This window comes from Typopeltis vanoorti, chromosome 2, assembly GCF_054136105.1.
Source record: "Typopeltis vanoorti isolate ZY-2024b chromosome 2, IOZ_Tvanoo_1.0, whole genome shotgun sequence".
Taxonomy (NCBI): domain Eukaryota; kingdom Metazoa; phylum Arthropoda; class Arachnida; order Uropygi; family Thelyphonidae; genus Typopeltis; species Typopeltis vanoorti.
This window is the reverse complement of record NC_143550.1, coordinates 142,993,668-143,011,070: the sequence shown is the minus strand read 5'-3', so window position 1 is coordinate 143,011,070 and position 17,403 is coordinate 142,993,668. Positions and strand designations below refer to the sequence as shown.

Below are 17,403 nucleotides of genomic sequence, written 5' to 3'. Positions count from 1 at the left end.
TTTTCTTTTTAAGACATCTGTTTAAACATAAAATTCAAGCATTTCTTACAGAACCCTGGAAATAAATTTTGCAAGTAGATAACTAGTTAGAAAGTAGTGCTTGCTAGTGTGATATTATCCATCCTTCTGCTTATAAAGATGTTCTATATTTTCTATGGGAAATCTAAGAAGCCAAGTTACCTGAGCAAATTAAGGACAGGACTGAGCTGCAGAGCAGGAAAAGTGGGAACAGCAGTTGGTTAGCAGATCTCAAACTGATTAAAAATATTATGCATGATCTAAATACGAATAAGAAATTAAACTTTCAAGATATATACAGATCTACATACTGGAAAAACCAGAGAAATAGAAATCAAACTGTATACAAAATAAAACAAATTGATTATATATAATAAAAACCATACATGAAAACATAATAATACATGAAAAAATATTAAGAGATAGCTAAAACAAAACTAAAAGAAAACTACGTGATATATGTGAATCTTAGCATAATAACAAAAGTTCTTTAGAAGAAAAACTGTGAATTCAAACCCAGAATAAACTGTATGATAAATGTCAAAATTAGAATTTATCCAAGAAAAGATAAAATATTGTATACCCACACTTCATAGAACCATGCTGAAGGGGAGAAATAAATAAAGGATGTATGAATTGGTCACCAACATGCAAAATCACGTGCTTCATATGTAAATTTTCTAACTGTTGTACAAGCAAAATAATTACTACTTTAAGAACTAGAATTTTCATAAAAGAAAAGCTCATTTTCCAACATATAATTATAAACACTCATCCTATGAAACACACTGATTATTCTAATATCGGAATGGATTCTCCTTCTTTTGACATGCACAGAAGTGTCGAAGGGTCTTGCATCTGTGGGTGTACAGTAGCTGTATATTATAACCAAAGAGAAAAATAAATGTTTTGTGCTCCTGAGACTTCAGAAGATCTTCAGAAAGTAAATGATAGTATGCAAAATTCTAATAACTTTTGGTATGAGATGAGTTGCCTAGATATGCTCTATTTAAAAGACTTAATTGCCAACAAAAACCAAAACATAAATGAACCTATAAGGACCAGGAATGAAAAGAGAGAAAAAAAGAAGAGTTACATTATATTTGAATTATAATGTTCTTAAACATTAAAAAATATTATTATCATCATCAATTTCCTGATACGTACCTCCAAGGAGTGTTCACGTTACCATGGCAGCACTACATGATTAAGTTTACATTATTATTAATCCCCTATCAGAAATTTTACTCCAAATCAATCTATTACTTGCGAGCATTCCAATATTATCATATCTAACATTTTGTGCTTCTAAAGCACGTCTGACTGAATCAATTTACCTAGATATTGGTCATCATCTTGCCATTACACCTGTTATAGTTAGCAAAACAGGTGTTTTGCCAACCATAACACTGAGGAATGAATATCCTCATTCCTCACCAATTCTATTTAAGTTGCCATACCACCTTAGATTAGCTCTGCTGACACATTCTTGAATGCTAATAATGTAAAGTTAATTTCAAATATCTTCATTTTTAATATGATTCTGCCATTGATTCACTACCCTACTTTTTCTCAGAACCCTCATATCTGCAGTCTCTAGTCTTTGATCAAGGCGTTTTATTTCTAACCCAACTCTTATAATTTAAAACTGGTTTGAACACTGTCTTCACTGTTCTTGTATACTGCTAGAGTCCTTGCAGTTAGCCTAGGGACTATGCACTTTGCAACCATATGCCTGGAGAAGGAGTGTCCTAGGTCTGATTCCCGTCGACGACGTGAGGAGCTTAAGGATTTCCTCAGCCACAGCCAAGTTAGCTGGTCTTCGGCGTAGACAGCAAAGTTTTCCCCCCAGTTTATCTGGAGTTTTTCATCTCGCAAGCAGGCAAACAGGCCCTGTGAACACACACAGATACAGTCAAGAATATTTAAGACAATCCCTCCAGCCACAGGTCTGAATTGTCAGCTATGCCGGTCCCAAGCCCGGATAAAAATAGGGTGGATTGTGGTGGTGCAGTACATCCCCGTAAAAGGGGTTCATGGCCGTTGAATCACCATACGAAATGAATGAATACTATTAGATTGGTGTTTTGGGCTAATTTCTCTGTTATTCCATATAAATTTATTCAGCTGGCCACCCACATCACCAGCTTTGTTATATCTGTTGTCTAATTCCAGATTTAGGGGTGCTTAAGGGTCAAAGCTGTATAACTGAGAGGAGACCTCCACATAGCCTTTAAAGGAATGTGGAGAACCGACCAGGGCTTCTGACCTAACGTCCAATCCTCACCTTCTCGTGGTGCACCCTGTTGGGTATCTACTTGGATACTGAACGGACGAGGATGGGCTGGCAATTTGAGATATAGCCAACCAAATTGTATTCTTATTGGTTAAACCAAAATATAGAATGATGGTACAACATGACAAAATTTCATGCCGGCTGGGGCGTCGCCGAGTTAAACAAGGCCCCCGTTGTTTTTGCCAGAGAACCAGGGCAAACAGCGAAAAGTCAGCTACTGGAACAAATCTGAAAATAAACCCCAACTCAACATCACCAGAGTTAAAGATCGGTACTATCAACGTAAGAAGCAAGAATGGCAAAGAAATGGAGCTAGCTGAGGAATTAGATAAGTACCAGATCGACATAATAGGGGTGACTGAAACAAAAAAGACCAAAACTGGTGAGATCTTTCTGAGCAATAAATACAAAATGTTATATTCAGGCAATGACAATCAAGGAAAAGAAGGAGTAGCCATAGTATTCAACACAAAATATGAGGCTAATCTTCTTGAATGGCAGTCAGTCTCAAGTAGAGTAATGTGGGCAAATATGAGAATGGGGAACTGGACAATGAGACTTATTTGTGCCTATTGTCCCACAGAAGGTTCTACTAAGGTAGAAGTGGAGGAATTTTTTGAGGCTTTAGAAAAAGCAACTGACACAATGAAAAATGAAAAGTTGGTCCTTGTTAGGGATCTAAATAGCAGAGTAGGAAATGACTGTGAGACATACAAAAATATTTTGGGAAAATTTGGAGAAAAGAGCAAAGCTAATAATAATAGCAAATACCTGTTGGATTTCTGCTCAGGACATGCACTGGTTATTACTAACATCATGTTCCAACATAAAAATGTGCACAAATTCACTTGGAGAGAAGAGGCAAGGAATAAGAAAAGTCTCATTGACTATGTTATTGCTGATAGTGATGTTCTCTCCTAGGTGCAGGACACCAGAGTGTACAGAGGATTTGAAATTGGAAGTGATCACTATTTGGTCTTGAACATGAAAAAATTGAATTTCATATTGAAAAGAATAACATGTAAGAAAGTTTTAAAGCGAATAAAATTTGAGCAGCTCTCAGATGTGAGCTGTAGACTAAAATACACAAATATGATTGAAAGAGAGTTTGAGAAGAGGAATCAAACCTTGGAGATTCAGTGGCAAACTCTGAAGAAAACATTGATTGATTCTGCCAGAGAGGCATGTGGTGAGGTTGTCTGTAAGGATAAAAAAATCACAACTCCCTGGTGGACACAGGAAGTTAAAGAGGCAGTGAACGAAAAGAAGAAAGCATACCAAAAGTTCTTGTCAAATAAGTCAGCTTGTGCTCTTAGAGAATATAGAGACAAATGCAAGAATGCTAAACACTGTGTAAAACTAGCTAAACAAAAGTCATGGGAGGACTTTGGCAAGAATATAGAAAATAACTATCAAGAAGGTGGCAAAATATTCTGGAGGTTGTTGAAGAAGCTTAAGACTGAAGGAAAGAGTGCAGTAAAAGGAATTAGAGATGATAAAGGTGACATCAAAACGGGCGAAAAAGATATCCTTGAAGTATGGAGTAATTATTTCGAAAAATTGCTAAATGAAACAAGCAGTGATGACAGCACAGTGGTAAAAAACACTGACCAGGCATGCCGTCAGGAATACATATCCATACTTGAAGTAGAAAAAGCCATCAAAGGCTTGAAATGTGGAAAGGCAGCAGGAGTAGATGATATTCGACCAGAAATGCTGAAGTATGGTGGTATAAGAGTCTTACTGTGGCTGCATTGCATAGTTCAGAAAGCCTGGACAGAAGGACGAATTCCTGATGATTGGAGTAGAGCTCTCATAGTACCCATATATAAAAAGGGAAATAAAACTGCATGTGAGAATTACAGAGGTATTTCCCTACTGAGTGTTCCTGGCAAGATCTATGCAAGTATACTTGAGAAACGGTTGAGAAGAATTGTGGAAGAAAAGCTTGGTGAAGAACAAGCTGGATTCAGGTCAAATAGAGGCTGTCAGGATCAGATCACTTTATGACAAATAGTAGAGAAATCATGGGAATATAACAAAGATCTGTATTTTAAGTTTTGTTGATTTGGAAAAGGCGTATGACAAGGTGCCAAGAGAGAAGCTATTCAATATGCTACAGTTATAGGGTGTCAATGGAGCATTATATCAAGCAGTACTTAGTCTTTATTTGAGTTGTAAGTCAGAAGTTAGAATTGAAGGAAGTACAGGAAGATGATTTAATGTTAAATCTAGTGTGAGACAAGGATGTACATTATCCCCTCTGTTATTCATTATCTATATGGATCACATTATGAAGGAAAGTGGTATTAAACATGATATCAAAATTGGAGATGTTAATGTCAGCTCTTTGCTTTATGCGGATGATGTTATACTTCTAAATAAATCCGCTACAAGTCTGCAAGATTCTCTGACTAAATTGAATAGCTGTTGTAATAGATGCGGTATGAAGGTCAGCATTAAAAAGACAAAGACAATGAAAATAGGCAGAATCATTGAAAATGTCAACTGTGTTGTGAATGGAGAACCTGTGGAACAAGTAAAACATTTCAGACACTTTGGCACGATTTTTAGTGAAGATGGTAAATTAAATATAGAAATAGACAACAGAATCAGCAAAGCTGGTATGGTGGGAAGTCAAATGAATAAATTCACATGGAATAAGAGAGAAATTAGTCGGAACACTAAATTAGCTGTATACAAGACGGTGTTCAAACCAGTTTTAACTTATGGATCTGAGAGCTGGGTCAGAAGTAAAACACTTGACCAAAGACTAGAGACCACAGATATGAGAGTGCTGAGAAAGATTATAGGCCTGAACAGATGGCATCAATGGCAGTATCATATTAAAAACGAGGATATTAGGAAAGAACTTGACATTGTCAGCATCCAGGAATGCGTTAGCGGAGCTAATCTCAGGTGGTATGGTCACTTAAACAGAACGGGCGAGGAAAGATTAGCAAAACAAGTGTTCTCTGCCAGGTTGGCAGGAAAACGACCCAGAGGAAGACCAAGATATAGGTAGATTGATACGGTACAAAGTGCTTTAGATGATAGAAATAAGATCTGATAATGTTGGAGTGTTGACAAGTAACAGAATGATTTGGAGGAAAATTGTAGATAGGAAATTAGTAATGATGTAATTTTTTTCATGTAGTACTATCATATCCTGTACACCCCTTGAGGGTACATGGCAGGAATTTGATGATGATGATGAATTCCAGATTTAACCTGCCATCTTCACTAAAATTGTGTCTAAATAGCCGAAATATTTTACTTGTTCTATAGGATCTCTATTCAGAATGCAGCTGAAGTTTTTTTATGTTACTGCCTATTTTCATAATTTTTTGGTCTTTTTATTGTGGATTTTCTTGCCAAATTTGTTACAACTGTTTTATTCAATTTAGATTTAGAGAATCCTGGAGACATGCACTAGATGTGTTTAGGAGTACAATATCATCTGCAAAATGCAAAGAGCTAAATAATAGTTAATTTTCATTAGCAAAGAGCTACGTTTTACATCTCCAATTCTAACATCAGGCCTAATGCCACTTTCTTTCATAAATATGATCTTGTATACTGCTGATCATCTATATTGATCTATATTGATCCATATAGATGATGAATAAGAGTGGATATAATATGCATCCTTGTCTTACCCCTGATTTTACATTAAACCATCTTCCTGTATTTCCTTCAATTCTAAATGCTGACTGATAACTTAAATGTAGACTATATATTGCTCTGTATAATGTTCCATTCACCTCGTATAATTGTAGTACTTTGAAAAGCTTTTCTCTGGGCACCCTTGTCATATAGCTTTTCCAGATCTACAAAACCTAAGTACAGATCCTTGTCATATCCCCATAATTTCTCATCTATTTGTTTTAAAGTGAAAATCTGATCTTGACAACCTCTATTTGGCCTGCACCCAGCTTGTTGTTCTTCCAGCTTCTCTTCACAATGTTTCTCAACCTCTTTTCAAGTATGCTTGCATAAATTTTACCTGGAACACTAAATACAGAAATTTATAATTTCTCTATAATTCTCAGATTCAGCTTTATTCCCTTTTTTATAGATGGGTACTATGAGAACTCTACTCATACTCCAATCATTGGGAATTCAACCTTTTGACAAGGCCCTCTGAACTATGCAGTTATAGCAACTGCAAAACTTTTATACTTCCATATTTAAGCATTTCTGGTCAAATATTATCTACTCCAGCTGCCTTTCTACATTTCAAGTTTCTGACAGCTTTTCTACCTCAAGTATTGATATGTACTTCTCTTTACATCATCATCATCAAATTCCTGCCATGTACCCTCAAGGGGTGTACAGGATATGATAGTATTACATGAAAAATTTACATCATTACTAACTTCCCATCTACAATTTTTCTCCAAATCAGTCTGTTACTTGTCAAGACTCCAACATTATCAGATCTTATATTTCTATCTTCTAAGGCACTTTGTACCGTATCAATCTACCTATATCTTGGTCTTCCTCTGGGTCGTTTTCCTGCCAACCTGGCAGAGAACACTTGTTTTGCTAACCTTTCCTTCCCCATTCTGTTTAAGTGACCAAACCACCTGAAATTAGCACTGCTAACGCATTCCTGGATGCTGACAATGTCAAGTTCTTTCCTAATATATCCTCATTTTTAATACGATATTGCCATTGATGCCATCTGTTCAGGCCTATAATCTTTCTCAGGACTCTCATATCTGTGGTCTCTAGTCTTTGGTCAAGTGTTTTACTTCTGACCCAGCTCTCAGATCCATAAGTTAAAACTGGTTTGAACACCGTCTTGTATACAGCTAATTTAGTGTTCCGACTAATTTCTCTCTTATTCCATGTGAATTTATTCATTTGACTTCCCACCATACCAGCTTTGCTGATTCTGTTGTCTATTTCTATATTTAATTTACCATCTTCACTAAAAATCGTGCCAAAGTGTCTGAAATGTTTTACTTGTTCCACAGGTTCTCCATTCACAACACAGTTGACATTTTCAATGATTCTGCCTATTTTCGTTGTCTTTGTCTTTTTAATGCTGACCTTCATACCACATCTATTACAACAGTTATTCAATTTATTCAGAGAATTTTGCAGCTTGTATCGGATTTATTTAGAAGTATAACTTCATCTGCATAAAGCAAAGAGCTGACATTAACATCTCTAATTTTGATATCATGTTTAATACCACTTTCCTTCATAATGTGATCCATATAGATAATAACAGAGGGGATGATGTACATCTGGTGTGAGACAAGGATTTAACATTAAACCATCTTCCTATACTTCCTTCAATTCTAATTGCTGACTTACAACTCGAATAAAGACTATGTATTGCTTGAATTAATGCCGCATTGACACCCTATAACTGTAGCGTATTGAATAGCTTCTCTCTTGGTACCTTGTCATACGCCTTTTCCAAATCAACAAAACTTAAAATACAGATCTTTGTTATATTCCCATGATTTCTCTACTATTTGTCATAAAGTGATCTCATCCTGACAGCCTCTATTTGACCTGAATCCAGCTTGTTCTTCACCAAGCTTTTCTTCCACAATTCTTCTCAACCGTTTCTCAAGTATACTTGCATATATCTTACCAGGAACACTCAGTAGGGAAATACCTCTGTAATTCTCGCATTCAGTTTTATTTCCCTTTTTATATATGAGTACTATTAGAGCTCTACTCCAATCATCGGGAATTCGTCCCTCTGTGCAGGCTTTCTGAACTATGCTGCGCAGCCACTGTAAGACTTTTATACCACCATACTTCAGCATTTCTGGTCGAATATCATCTAGTCCTGCTGCCTTTCCACATTTCAAGCCTTTAATGGCTTTTTCTACTTCAAGTATGAATATATATTCCTGACTGTATGCCTGTTGAGTGTTTTTTACCACTGTGCTGTCATCACTGCTTGTTTTATTTTGCAGTTTTTCAAAGTAATTATTCCATACTTCAAGGATATCTTTTTCTCCCGTTTTCATGTCACCTTTATCATCTCTAACTCCTTTTACAGCACTCTTTCCTCCATTCTTAAGCTTCAACAACCTCCAAAATATTTTGCTACCTTCTTGACATTTATTTTCTATGTTCTTGCCAAAGTCTTGACATGACTTTTGTTTAGCTAGTTTTACACAGTGTTTAGCTTTCTTGCATTTGTCTCTGTATTCTCTAAGAGCACAAGCTGACTTATTTGCCAGGAACTTTTGATATGCTTTCTTCTTTTCCTTCACTGCCTCTTTAACTTCCTGTGTCCACCATCGAGTTCTAATTTTTCTATCCTTGCAGACAACTTCACAACATGCCTCTCTAGCTGAATCAATCAGGATTTTCTTCAAGGGTTGTCACTGAATCTCTAAGGTTTGGTCCCTGTTCTCAAACTCTTTCATTTTTTCTTCAATAATCTTTGTGTATTTTAGTCTACAGTTCACATTGAGAGATGCTCAACTACTATTTGCTTTAAAACTTTCTTACATGTTATTCTTTTCAATATGAAATTCAATTTTATCCTGCTCAAGACTAAATAGTGATCATTTCCAATTTCAAATCTTCTGTACACTCTGATGTCCTGCACCAGGAAGTAAACATTACTATCACCAATAACATAGTCAATGAGATTTTTCTTATTCCTTGCCTCTTCTTTCCATGTGAATTTGTGCACATTTTTATGTTGGAACATGGTGTTAGTAATAACCAATCCATGTCCTGAGCAGAAATCCAACAGATATTTGCCATTATTATTAGCGTTGCTCTTCTCTCCAAATTTTCCCAAAATATTTTTGTATGCCTGACAATCATTTCCTACTCTGCTATTTAGATCCCCAACAAGGACCAACTTTTCCTTTTTCATTGTGTCGGTTGCTTTTTCTAAAGCCTCAAAAAATTCCTCCACTTCTAACTTAGTAGAACCTTCTGTGGGACCATAGGCAGAAATAAGTCTCATTGTCCAGTTCCCCATTCTCATATTTGCCCACATTACTCCACTTGAGACTGCCTGCCATTCAACAAGGTTAGCCTCGTATTTTGTGTTGAATACTATACTATGGTTACTCCTTTACGTTTCTCTTAAAAATTTTCTGATTTAGTTGTCACTGCTTGGTTCATTTAACAGATTTTCAATGTACATCTAGGATATCCTAATCTCCAGTTTTCATGTCACCTTTATTGCCTTTGATCCCTTTTACAGTACTCTTTCTTCCATTTCTAATCTTCTTCCATTTTTATCCTGGTCAGCTAAGTAGGATAAAAATGGATATCACATTGAAAAGAACAGTATGTAAGAAAGACTTAAAATGTGCAGCTTTTACAGGTAAAAAATATTATAAAAATCGAAATATTACAAGGCAAGGTATTATGAAGGGAGGGAAGCTATTAGAAATAATAAATGTGGAAAGGCAGCAGAAAGAGATGGTATTTGACCTGAAATATTTAAAGATCAAGGTACAAATATTTTGTGATGACTACATCCTATAATTCAGGAAAGCCTAGAGCTCAATTCTGGATTAGAGTTCTCAATGTATCAATCTTCAAAAAAGATAAATATACCAAACCATTAGAGAGAAAACAGTTATGTAGACATAAAACTGAAAGATTAATAAAAAATTGTGAAGAACAAGCTGAATTCAGGCCAAACAGATGCTGTACTGGATTTCACTTTATGACAAATAGCTGAGAAATTATGGAACTATTAAGTGAGTCTTTACTTGAACTTTTTATAGGTCTTGAAAGAGGTGCATAATTACACATCTTGAGAAAAAATGTTAGAAATGCTAAATGACAAATTTAACACACATAATTATTACTATACAGTTATTAATATACTGTAAATTGTTAATATAATTAACAATATACAATCATCAAACTACATTAATCAAGCCATATAAAGAAACTCTGCCTTATATAACATTTATAAGGCATAGCTTCTTTAATTTAACACAGTCAAAAATCTCAACATTTCAAACAGGAGAAAAATAGATCAGCTTACGGCAAAACATGCTGTCTCTCCTGGTATAATGACCTGGATATGGCCTGATACAGCATTTTCACTTACACCAGATTCAATCCACATCTGGTTTAATTCATTACAAGCCTGAAAATATTTTAAATTAAGGCATTAATTACACACTCTTAATTAGGTATTCACTTAAAACAACTTTTAGTAAACTTTTAAACAAAATAGAATCAGCTAGCAAGAAGTTCCTATTCCTAAAGACTTCCACTGAGGATTGTTTTTAGGTAACTCAGTTAATGATAATAATTAATAACACTTACGGCATTAATAGCCATTCGTGCTTCAAAATTGTCCACACAACTAAGTACAAGATCCACAGGTCCTTGGCCATCTAAACTTCCATGGCTAAAAAATAAAATAATTTTAATCATATAGCTATTATTAATTATCTTATTTATTTTTAAGCACTAATGAAAGATCAAGCTACTGTGGTATAACTATTAAATCAGAATTCCAAAAGTTCAGCAGTTTTAAATATATAGTACTTCTTAAAAAAATCCAAAAAATCTGCAAAAGGATGGATTTTCCTTTTATTTACAAGTTGTACTACCAGTTGTAAGTTCAACACTGGAAGGAATAAGCAGTGCTCAGATGAGTTAACACAATGCAAATAACTAAGGAAATAATTGTACAGGTAACCCTCATATAACGCGGATGTTAGGTTCCATAGAAATGCTGCATTGTATCCCAGCATTTCTATGGTCCCACATTATGCAAGACTTAGATCACATAGAAAAAGTAGGATTATGTTCCGAAATCGTTTTTTTTTTAATTATATAAACAATAATGACATACTCAACAAAATATATTTTATTTAATTCAGGTAAGTTTACAAAACATATAAACGATGAAACAAATACATAGTATAAACTTATAAAATTACAAATTGTACGTAAACTTCATTGCACATAATGTGTAAATATTCTAGGCAAAATAAAATAAGGTGCATATTTTAATTGTCATCACTGTCTTCAAAACGAACATTTCGTAGATGTTGTTTATTTATGAGTGGTCAGACGTCATCAGAAGTGATGACGTCTGACCACTCAAATAGATATCAAGATCATCAATAAAATATCAAGGATATCTCTTGGACTTCATTTGTATAATCTCATTGAATACTTTGGCTGGTTTAGTTATCAAGAAGTCAGTAAATAAGACATTGCTTACCACTATGCTGCAATTTTTTTATTAAGTTCATTATGGAGCTAAACAAATATCTAATTGTTGCGTGAATTTTCCGGAGCGCTCCACTGAAGGATCATTATCCATAAAATAACTTCCTTTCTTGCAAAGTTCAATCCTTCTGCTAATTTCTTTAACATGTTGACTGCCAACTACGAGATAATTTGTAGTAGGTGATCTGGCCAAGAGGGCCGACTACGAGTTATCTCATAGTTGCTGGACTTGCCTTTTTTGTGCAGCTGTGAGTATATTCGTAGTATATAAGTGTAATTAAGGATAGCTGGCTTCTGGGAAGAGAACAAAATATCAAGGCTGGCATGCATGAACAGAAAATTTATTCATACAGTGAAAATCAAATACAAAGTAATAGAACAATTTTATTTTTTGTGATATTTTTTAAAACAACCTTCCACATAAAGTGATGGCTTCTCTTTGCAGGCTGGACAATAATAACGTGTTTCTCGTTGTTTTTTAGCTTGGGTACAAATTTGGCATGACTTTGTCGGATGCAGGTTTTTTGGTAAGTGGGTTACTCTCGAAATAATGAACTTCTTCCAATCTAACTTTCTTTGAAACTGGTAGAATCTGTTTTCCAATCAATGCTTTGATGAATGCTTCTCTAAATTTTATAAGTTTTATGTTAGTTTTTATGAATGTATTGTGTATATATATTTCTATAATATGTAATGCAATTTTTTTCAGCCATCTAATGGTCTTTCTTAGAGCTGAGTAGTACGACAGCATTTAATCTAATCGGTCAATGCCGGACTTCCCTTATTATAATCTCGAATTATGTTTGGTTTCATCAAAAATTTTCCATTGCGGTTGGACACCTCTACCATTTCAATAACATGCATGTTAGAGATACAAAGTACTTCTAGTTTGTCTTTCAACTTACATACTATAGCAGGACCATTTCGCTGCCAAAAAAACCTCCCCCTTTTTCAATTTTTGATTTACCACCTCTATGGGATTTTCCCTTTCTGTTATTACATAGTGTTCCACATACACAAGTTTTTTTTGCAGTCAATTTCATAAGAGTAACAGAATTTTAAAAATTATCCATATATATGTATACCCCTTATCAGGATATTCCTTCAGTAAGTGCAAAACAACTTCAGTAGTATGACCCAAATTATGGTCAGTTTCTTCAGATTTACCGGAGTAAATTTTTATTTTCATAACAAGACCATTGGACACACACACAGTTCATAAAGTTTGATTCCATATTTGTGTTTTTTATTTTGTACATACTGGTGGATTAATCTTCCATGCCACAGCATCACTGATTCGTCGATACAGATATTTTTACCTGGTACGTAGCTTTGGCACAGAATATTATTAAAATGATTCAATATCAGTCTTACCTTGTATGGTCTGTCAGAAGATGGTATTGAGTTATCAGCGAAGTAAAAATAACGCAATAACAACTGAAATCTATTTCGACTCATAAGTGATCGCCAAAAGATTATTTTTATTATATTATAAAGTGGGTTCCTACTCCAGTAATGCTCTATTGTTGGAAAAGAACAAGGGCCCATTTGTAATAAAAGTCCAATAAAAACTCTCATTTCTGCAACACTGATGTCCTTCCATTGTGATGCCCTGTGAGATTTTCTTACTCAGCATATAAATTAGTTTGTTCGACCAGTAATGCAAGAAACTCTTCTGAAAAAAATAAGTCCACCAATGTTTGTACTGTAAAATCTGTTGTGTCCAATTTCAAACGAACATTCTCTTGGAAAATAAATTGTTCAGGATCTTGTTATATTTCGGTCCACAAATTATCGTTTGTATTTGATGTTGTTGCTTGGGAAATATCAGGATTATCTTCAGGCTCGGGGACTACTCCATATTCGCTGTCCTCGCTCAAATCTTCAGAAGGTTCATAATCGCTACTGTTGTAACCATCCTCACCAAAAATCTCATCAAATTCTGACTCAGATTAGTGTAGTACCTAAGTTCTTCTCGAGTCAGTGGTCTTTTCTTATTCATATTGTGGGGTTATAAATACATATTATAATAATAATTATAAAACAAAATACTCAAGAAAGAAGTAAATGTAATGTACTCAACTAAGTTTGATTCACTACTGATGAATTTACACACATATCACTAACTCTGCTTTAGCGAAACAACGACAAGTTGACGCGTGTCTGAGAATTAACTCATAGTTGTCTACTGCAAAGAACTTTCTGTTACATATGCCAACTATGAGATAACTCATGAGACCTTTTTTTTCCAAAAAAACATATTCTGTATGTTTTTTGGTGATTACTATGCATTATAATTAAGGTTTTGAATAATATGATATGATTAAATCAAGTTGGCTTCTGAGACCCGAATCCTGAAAATTGCTGTGGCAGTCAACATGTTAAACTGAATTCTTTAACGGATTATTCATCACAATTAAAATCTTTGGCAGAACTTCCCTGCATTGGTTCAATGACATCTATTAATTGTACCAGTTTCTCCTAATTTAAATCTAATTCTAAATCAATTAATTCACTAATTTCGTTTTCAACCATATCGCAAAAGCCCTCTAAGTGCCCATTATTAAAAAATAATTTTTTTACATAAAAAAAGCATTACATATTGTATGTAACTCACCAGAAAATAAAGTGCTCAGCTTGAGATTAACACACCTATGATTTTTAATGCACTTTCCTGGCAGCAAACAATGGCAATTTTCAACAATAAACACTTTAGACGGTAAACAATTGATGTAAACGCGTGCTAAAGGGTATTTTCCCTAATATAAATTCGCTACTTATAATACATGCGTGATATGGGCAGACGCAAATTTAATGAAGATAAAATTTGATTTTTAAGTCGCACGGTGAAAAATATATGAAAAGATAAAGGGTTACCACATTTTGTAGACCGCGTTATATCGAAACCATGTTGTATGAGTATCAAGTTAAACGAGAGTTACCTATACTTGCTTACAAGAAATTCTGAACGCTTAAATGCCATTACAAGAATGAGATTATAAAATGACTTATTAGGAATTTAGTTCAAGCTAAGGACAATGTTAGAATGGGGAAAAAAACCTCTGAAAACTGCTTGAAGAATATAATGCACATAAAAATATTCAAGATGATGAAATTGATCCTTATTTTTAAAATTTTTATATTTTAGCTTGGGGGGTTGGAACTAACCTGCTACCATATACCATTTTGTGAAGTGGTATTTATAAATTGTCATGTTGAACTATTGAGTGATTTAGACACTGCTTAATGTTTAAATTAACTGGGTAGTTTAGGGGGGAACTGGAACGGTACTATTTCACTGTGTGAGAGATCACCTGTCCACTTGCAAGAAACTTTTCTAATGCAAATCCATTGAATTACATAAATTTAGTAAAAATTTTCACGATGGATGATTCTCTAAACGTGATTGTTTAGAAAATCAACATCATCAAGTAGATGTTAAACAAATGGCAATTTGTATAGATTGGAGCAGAACGTAAGATCTATTGTAGAATACCATACTCTTTACAGATAGGCATATGAAAGAATGTTCTATATCCATTATTAAGAAGTGAGAGATCATTACTGTCAAACAATCTGGCCTCATCCATTCCTTTTGACACTACTCCACTATACTAAGTGCCCCTTAAAGTCACCTATAAAAAAGCATGGGCTGAGTTGTAATATGAGATTATCAAAGTCAAGCAGAGTTAACTCAGAACCTGATGTTAAATAATTGAACATATTTTAATAGAAATCCCACTGCAAAGCAGATAGTTATCACTTCCATAACAATGTTACACTAGATGCACTGAAAAGGAGTGTAGTTGTTCCAAGAGCGGCTCCAATATGTTCCCTGCAGACAGAAGCAGATATGTTTGTGTTTCTGTAGAACCTCGATAGTATCGATATACTGGAGAAATCCACAACAGTTCCATTGTAAGATTTTCATATTCTTTTAACTTTGTAGACTTTTCCAATTTTCTAGAAGCATAGAACTTGTTTGTCTCGCTTGTATTTGTCAAATGATTTTGAGAGGAATGGACAGCCAGTATCTATATCTTCCTCTGGAAAACTTTTTAACACATCATCTGATCTGTCAGAATCAGTTCTTGTGTTTAATTTACATTCAGATGTAGAATTTTTTTTTTTTTCTGTGGAGATGCCAGTTGGTTTGTCTTTCAGTGATGCCCTTATTCATAATAGTCAAGCCACTTCATAATTTTCTTGATAAGTGAGTCATCGTTGGGTGTGATCGTTTTAGTTGTTTCAAGAGTGAGACCTAGCAGGTCAGGCAACTCAAAGAGAAGCATTCATGATTATAAAGTTCAGGTTTGATGAAATTATTGAATGGTGGAATAGATATATGTAAGTCACTTTTTGATATTTGCTTAACTGCCATCTCAGCATAAGAGGAGTTCAGGAGTATTGTGGAGGGTAGCTTCCTCCTTTGCATCCTGATACGAGATATTTCGTTCAGTTTTTATCATTTTGATGTAGCTTGTATTTCTTTTTCATCCTTCCACTTTCGGTATGCGTGGAAGAAGGCTGGGTGGTTTTCTTCAAAAAAACTGAAGCATTTTTTTGTAAACCTAGAGCATATTCTTTACCATGGGTGGGCAAAGGATTTTTTTTCTATTTTTATTAATTTTATATATATTACATTTTTTTTAATGACTAGAACCGAGGTTTAAATAAAACTTAATCACACTACTAGTTTCATCTAAAACTAGACTTCATCAGGTGTCAGATAAACATATAAATACCAGTAACCAATCTAAAGGAATGGGCTTTTTTAAAACACAGAGTAATGTATCTAACACTAAAAAGAATAAAAGCTAGAGTTTAAATAGAAGAATGAACTCTGACTGTATCATTATGCACATGAACGCATAAGGTCTCGACAGCGCCAATATCGAATGGTGGAGCTGTGAGTGTCTGGTAAGCTGTAGCTTGGGTTGTTATTAATATGAACAGGATTTATAACCATCTCTTTAGACTCTAAAATTCTTCTCTCCAACTTGTCACAAATATATATTTGTATTTTTATTTATTTTACACAGTCTGGAAACCCTGCTTCTATGGAACAAATATAGAACTTTTTCGAGCCACTTCAGGCCTCCAATAAGCAAGACAGGAAAAGATTTATTATCACGCTCTTTACTACTACACTGGGCATAGATGAATGGTACAGCCACAACAGGTAATTAGAACATGCCAATATTTCTGACATTTAAAGTATCTCAGTAAATTAGAGGTGTAGAGCCTAACAACACAGTTGAGATATCCTGCTTTTACTGCCTGGAGGTTTGAATGTATCCAAAGTAAGAATGATATTAATTGATTCTGACCAGGAATATCCTTATATATCATGATGCACCTCATATATATATATATATATCACTCCTTGATCTTTAAGTTCTGAACATATTTATTCATCTGGAACACTTAGGAAGTGTCATTTTGATGTAGCCTGCAGCAAAATTGAGAATTTTATGAGGTGTTACTGTAACTGGTATTTCCCCCACACTACCTACTGATGTTTCTCACAGCAGTTTTTCTGAGTATGTTGTTGTTGACATAATGTTTTAACAAGGGTATCAATGAAACATGTTTGACTGTTCTTGGAGATACTGCCAATTTTTTAAACCTGCATAAAGAAGGGTAATATTTTCCTTGGCTTTTTTCCTGTTTCAATGGTAGATTTATGTGTGTGTGTCAGACGTCCGTTTTTTTATTTATGTTATCAAATGATATATTTATGGTATCTGTACTTGGTTAGGGTCTTGTGAATGCCCCTGGAAAACTGGACAATGAAGTATTTGTGTTCAAAGGAATTTTTTAGTTTGGTACCAGAGATCCTCACAATAGAGCCACACATGAATGCCCACTATCTGGAAAGCAAT

The 17,403-nt window shown here is 34.5% G+C and overlaps 1 protein-coding gene across 1 annotated transcript in view; it reads right to left on the bottom strand.

Moving 5' to 3' along the window:
• The window catches only part of Uba5 (Ubiquitin-like activating enzyme 5), a 135,068-nt gene that overhangs the window by 67,990 nt on the left and 49,675 nt on the right, over positions 1-17,403 (bottom strand). The window contains exons 6-7 of the mRNA XM_090408563.1: positions 10,601-10,685; positions 10,314-10,418 (exon numbers count right to left, since the gene is read on the bottom strand). Coding sequence (XP_090264689.1) covers positions 10,314-10,418; positions 10,601-10,685 — 190 coding nt within the window. The remainder of the gene's footprint in view (positions 1-10,313; positions 10,419-10,600; positions 10,686-17,403) is intronic.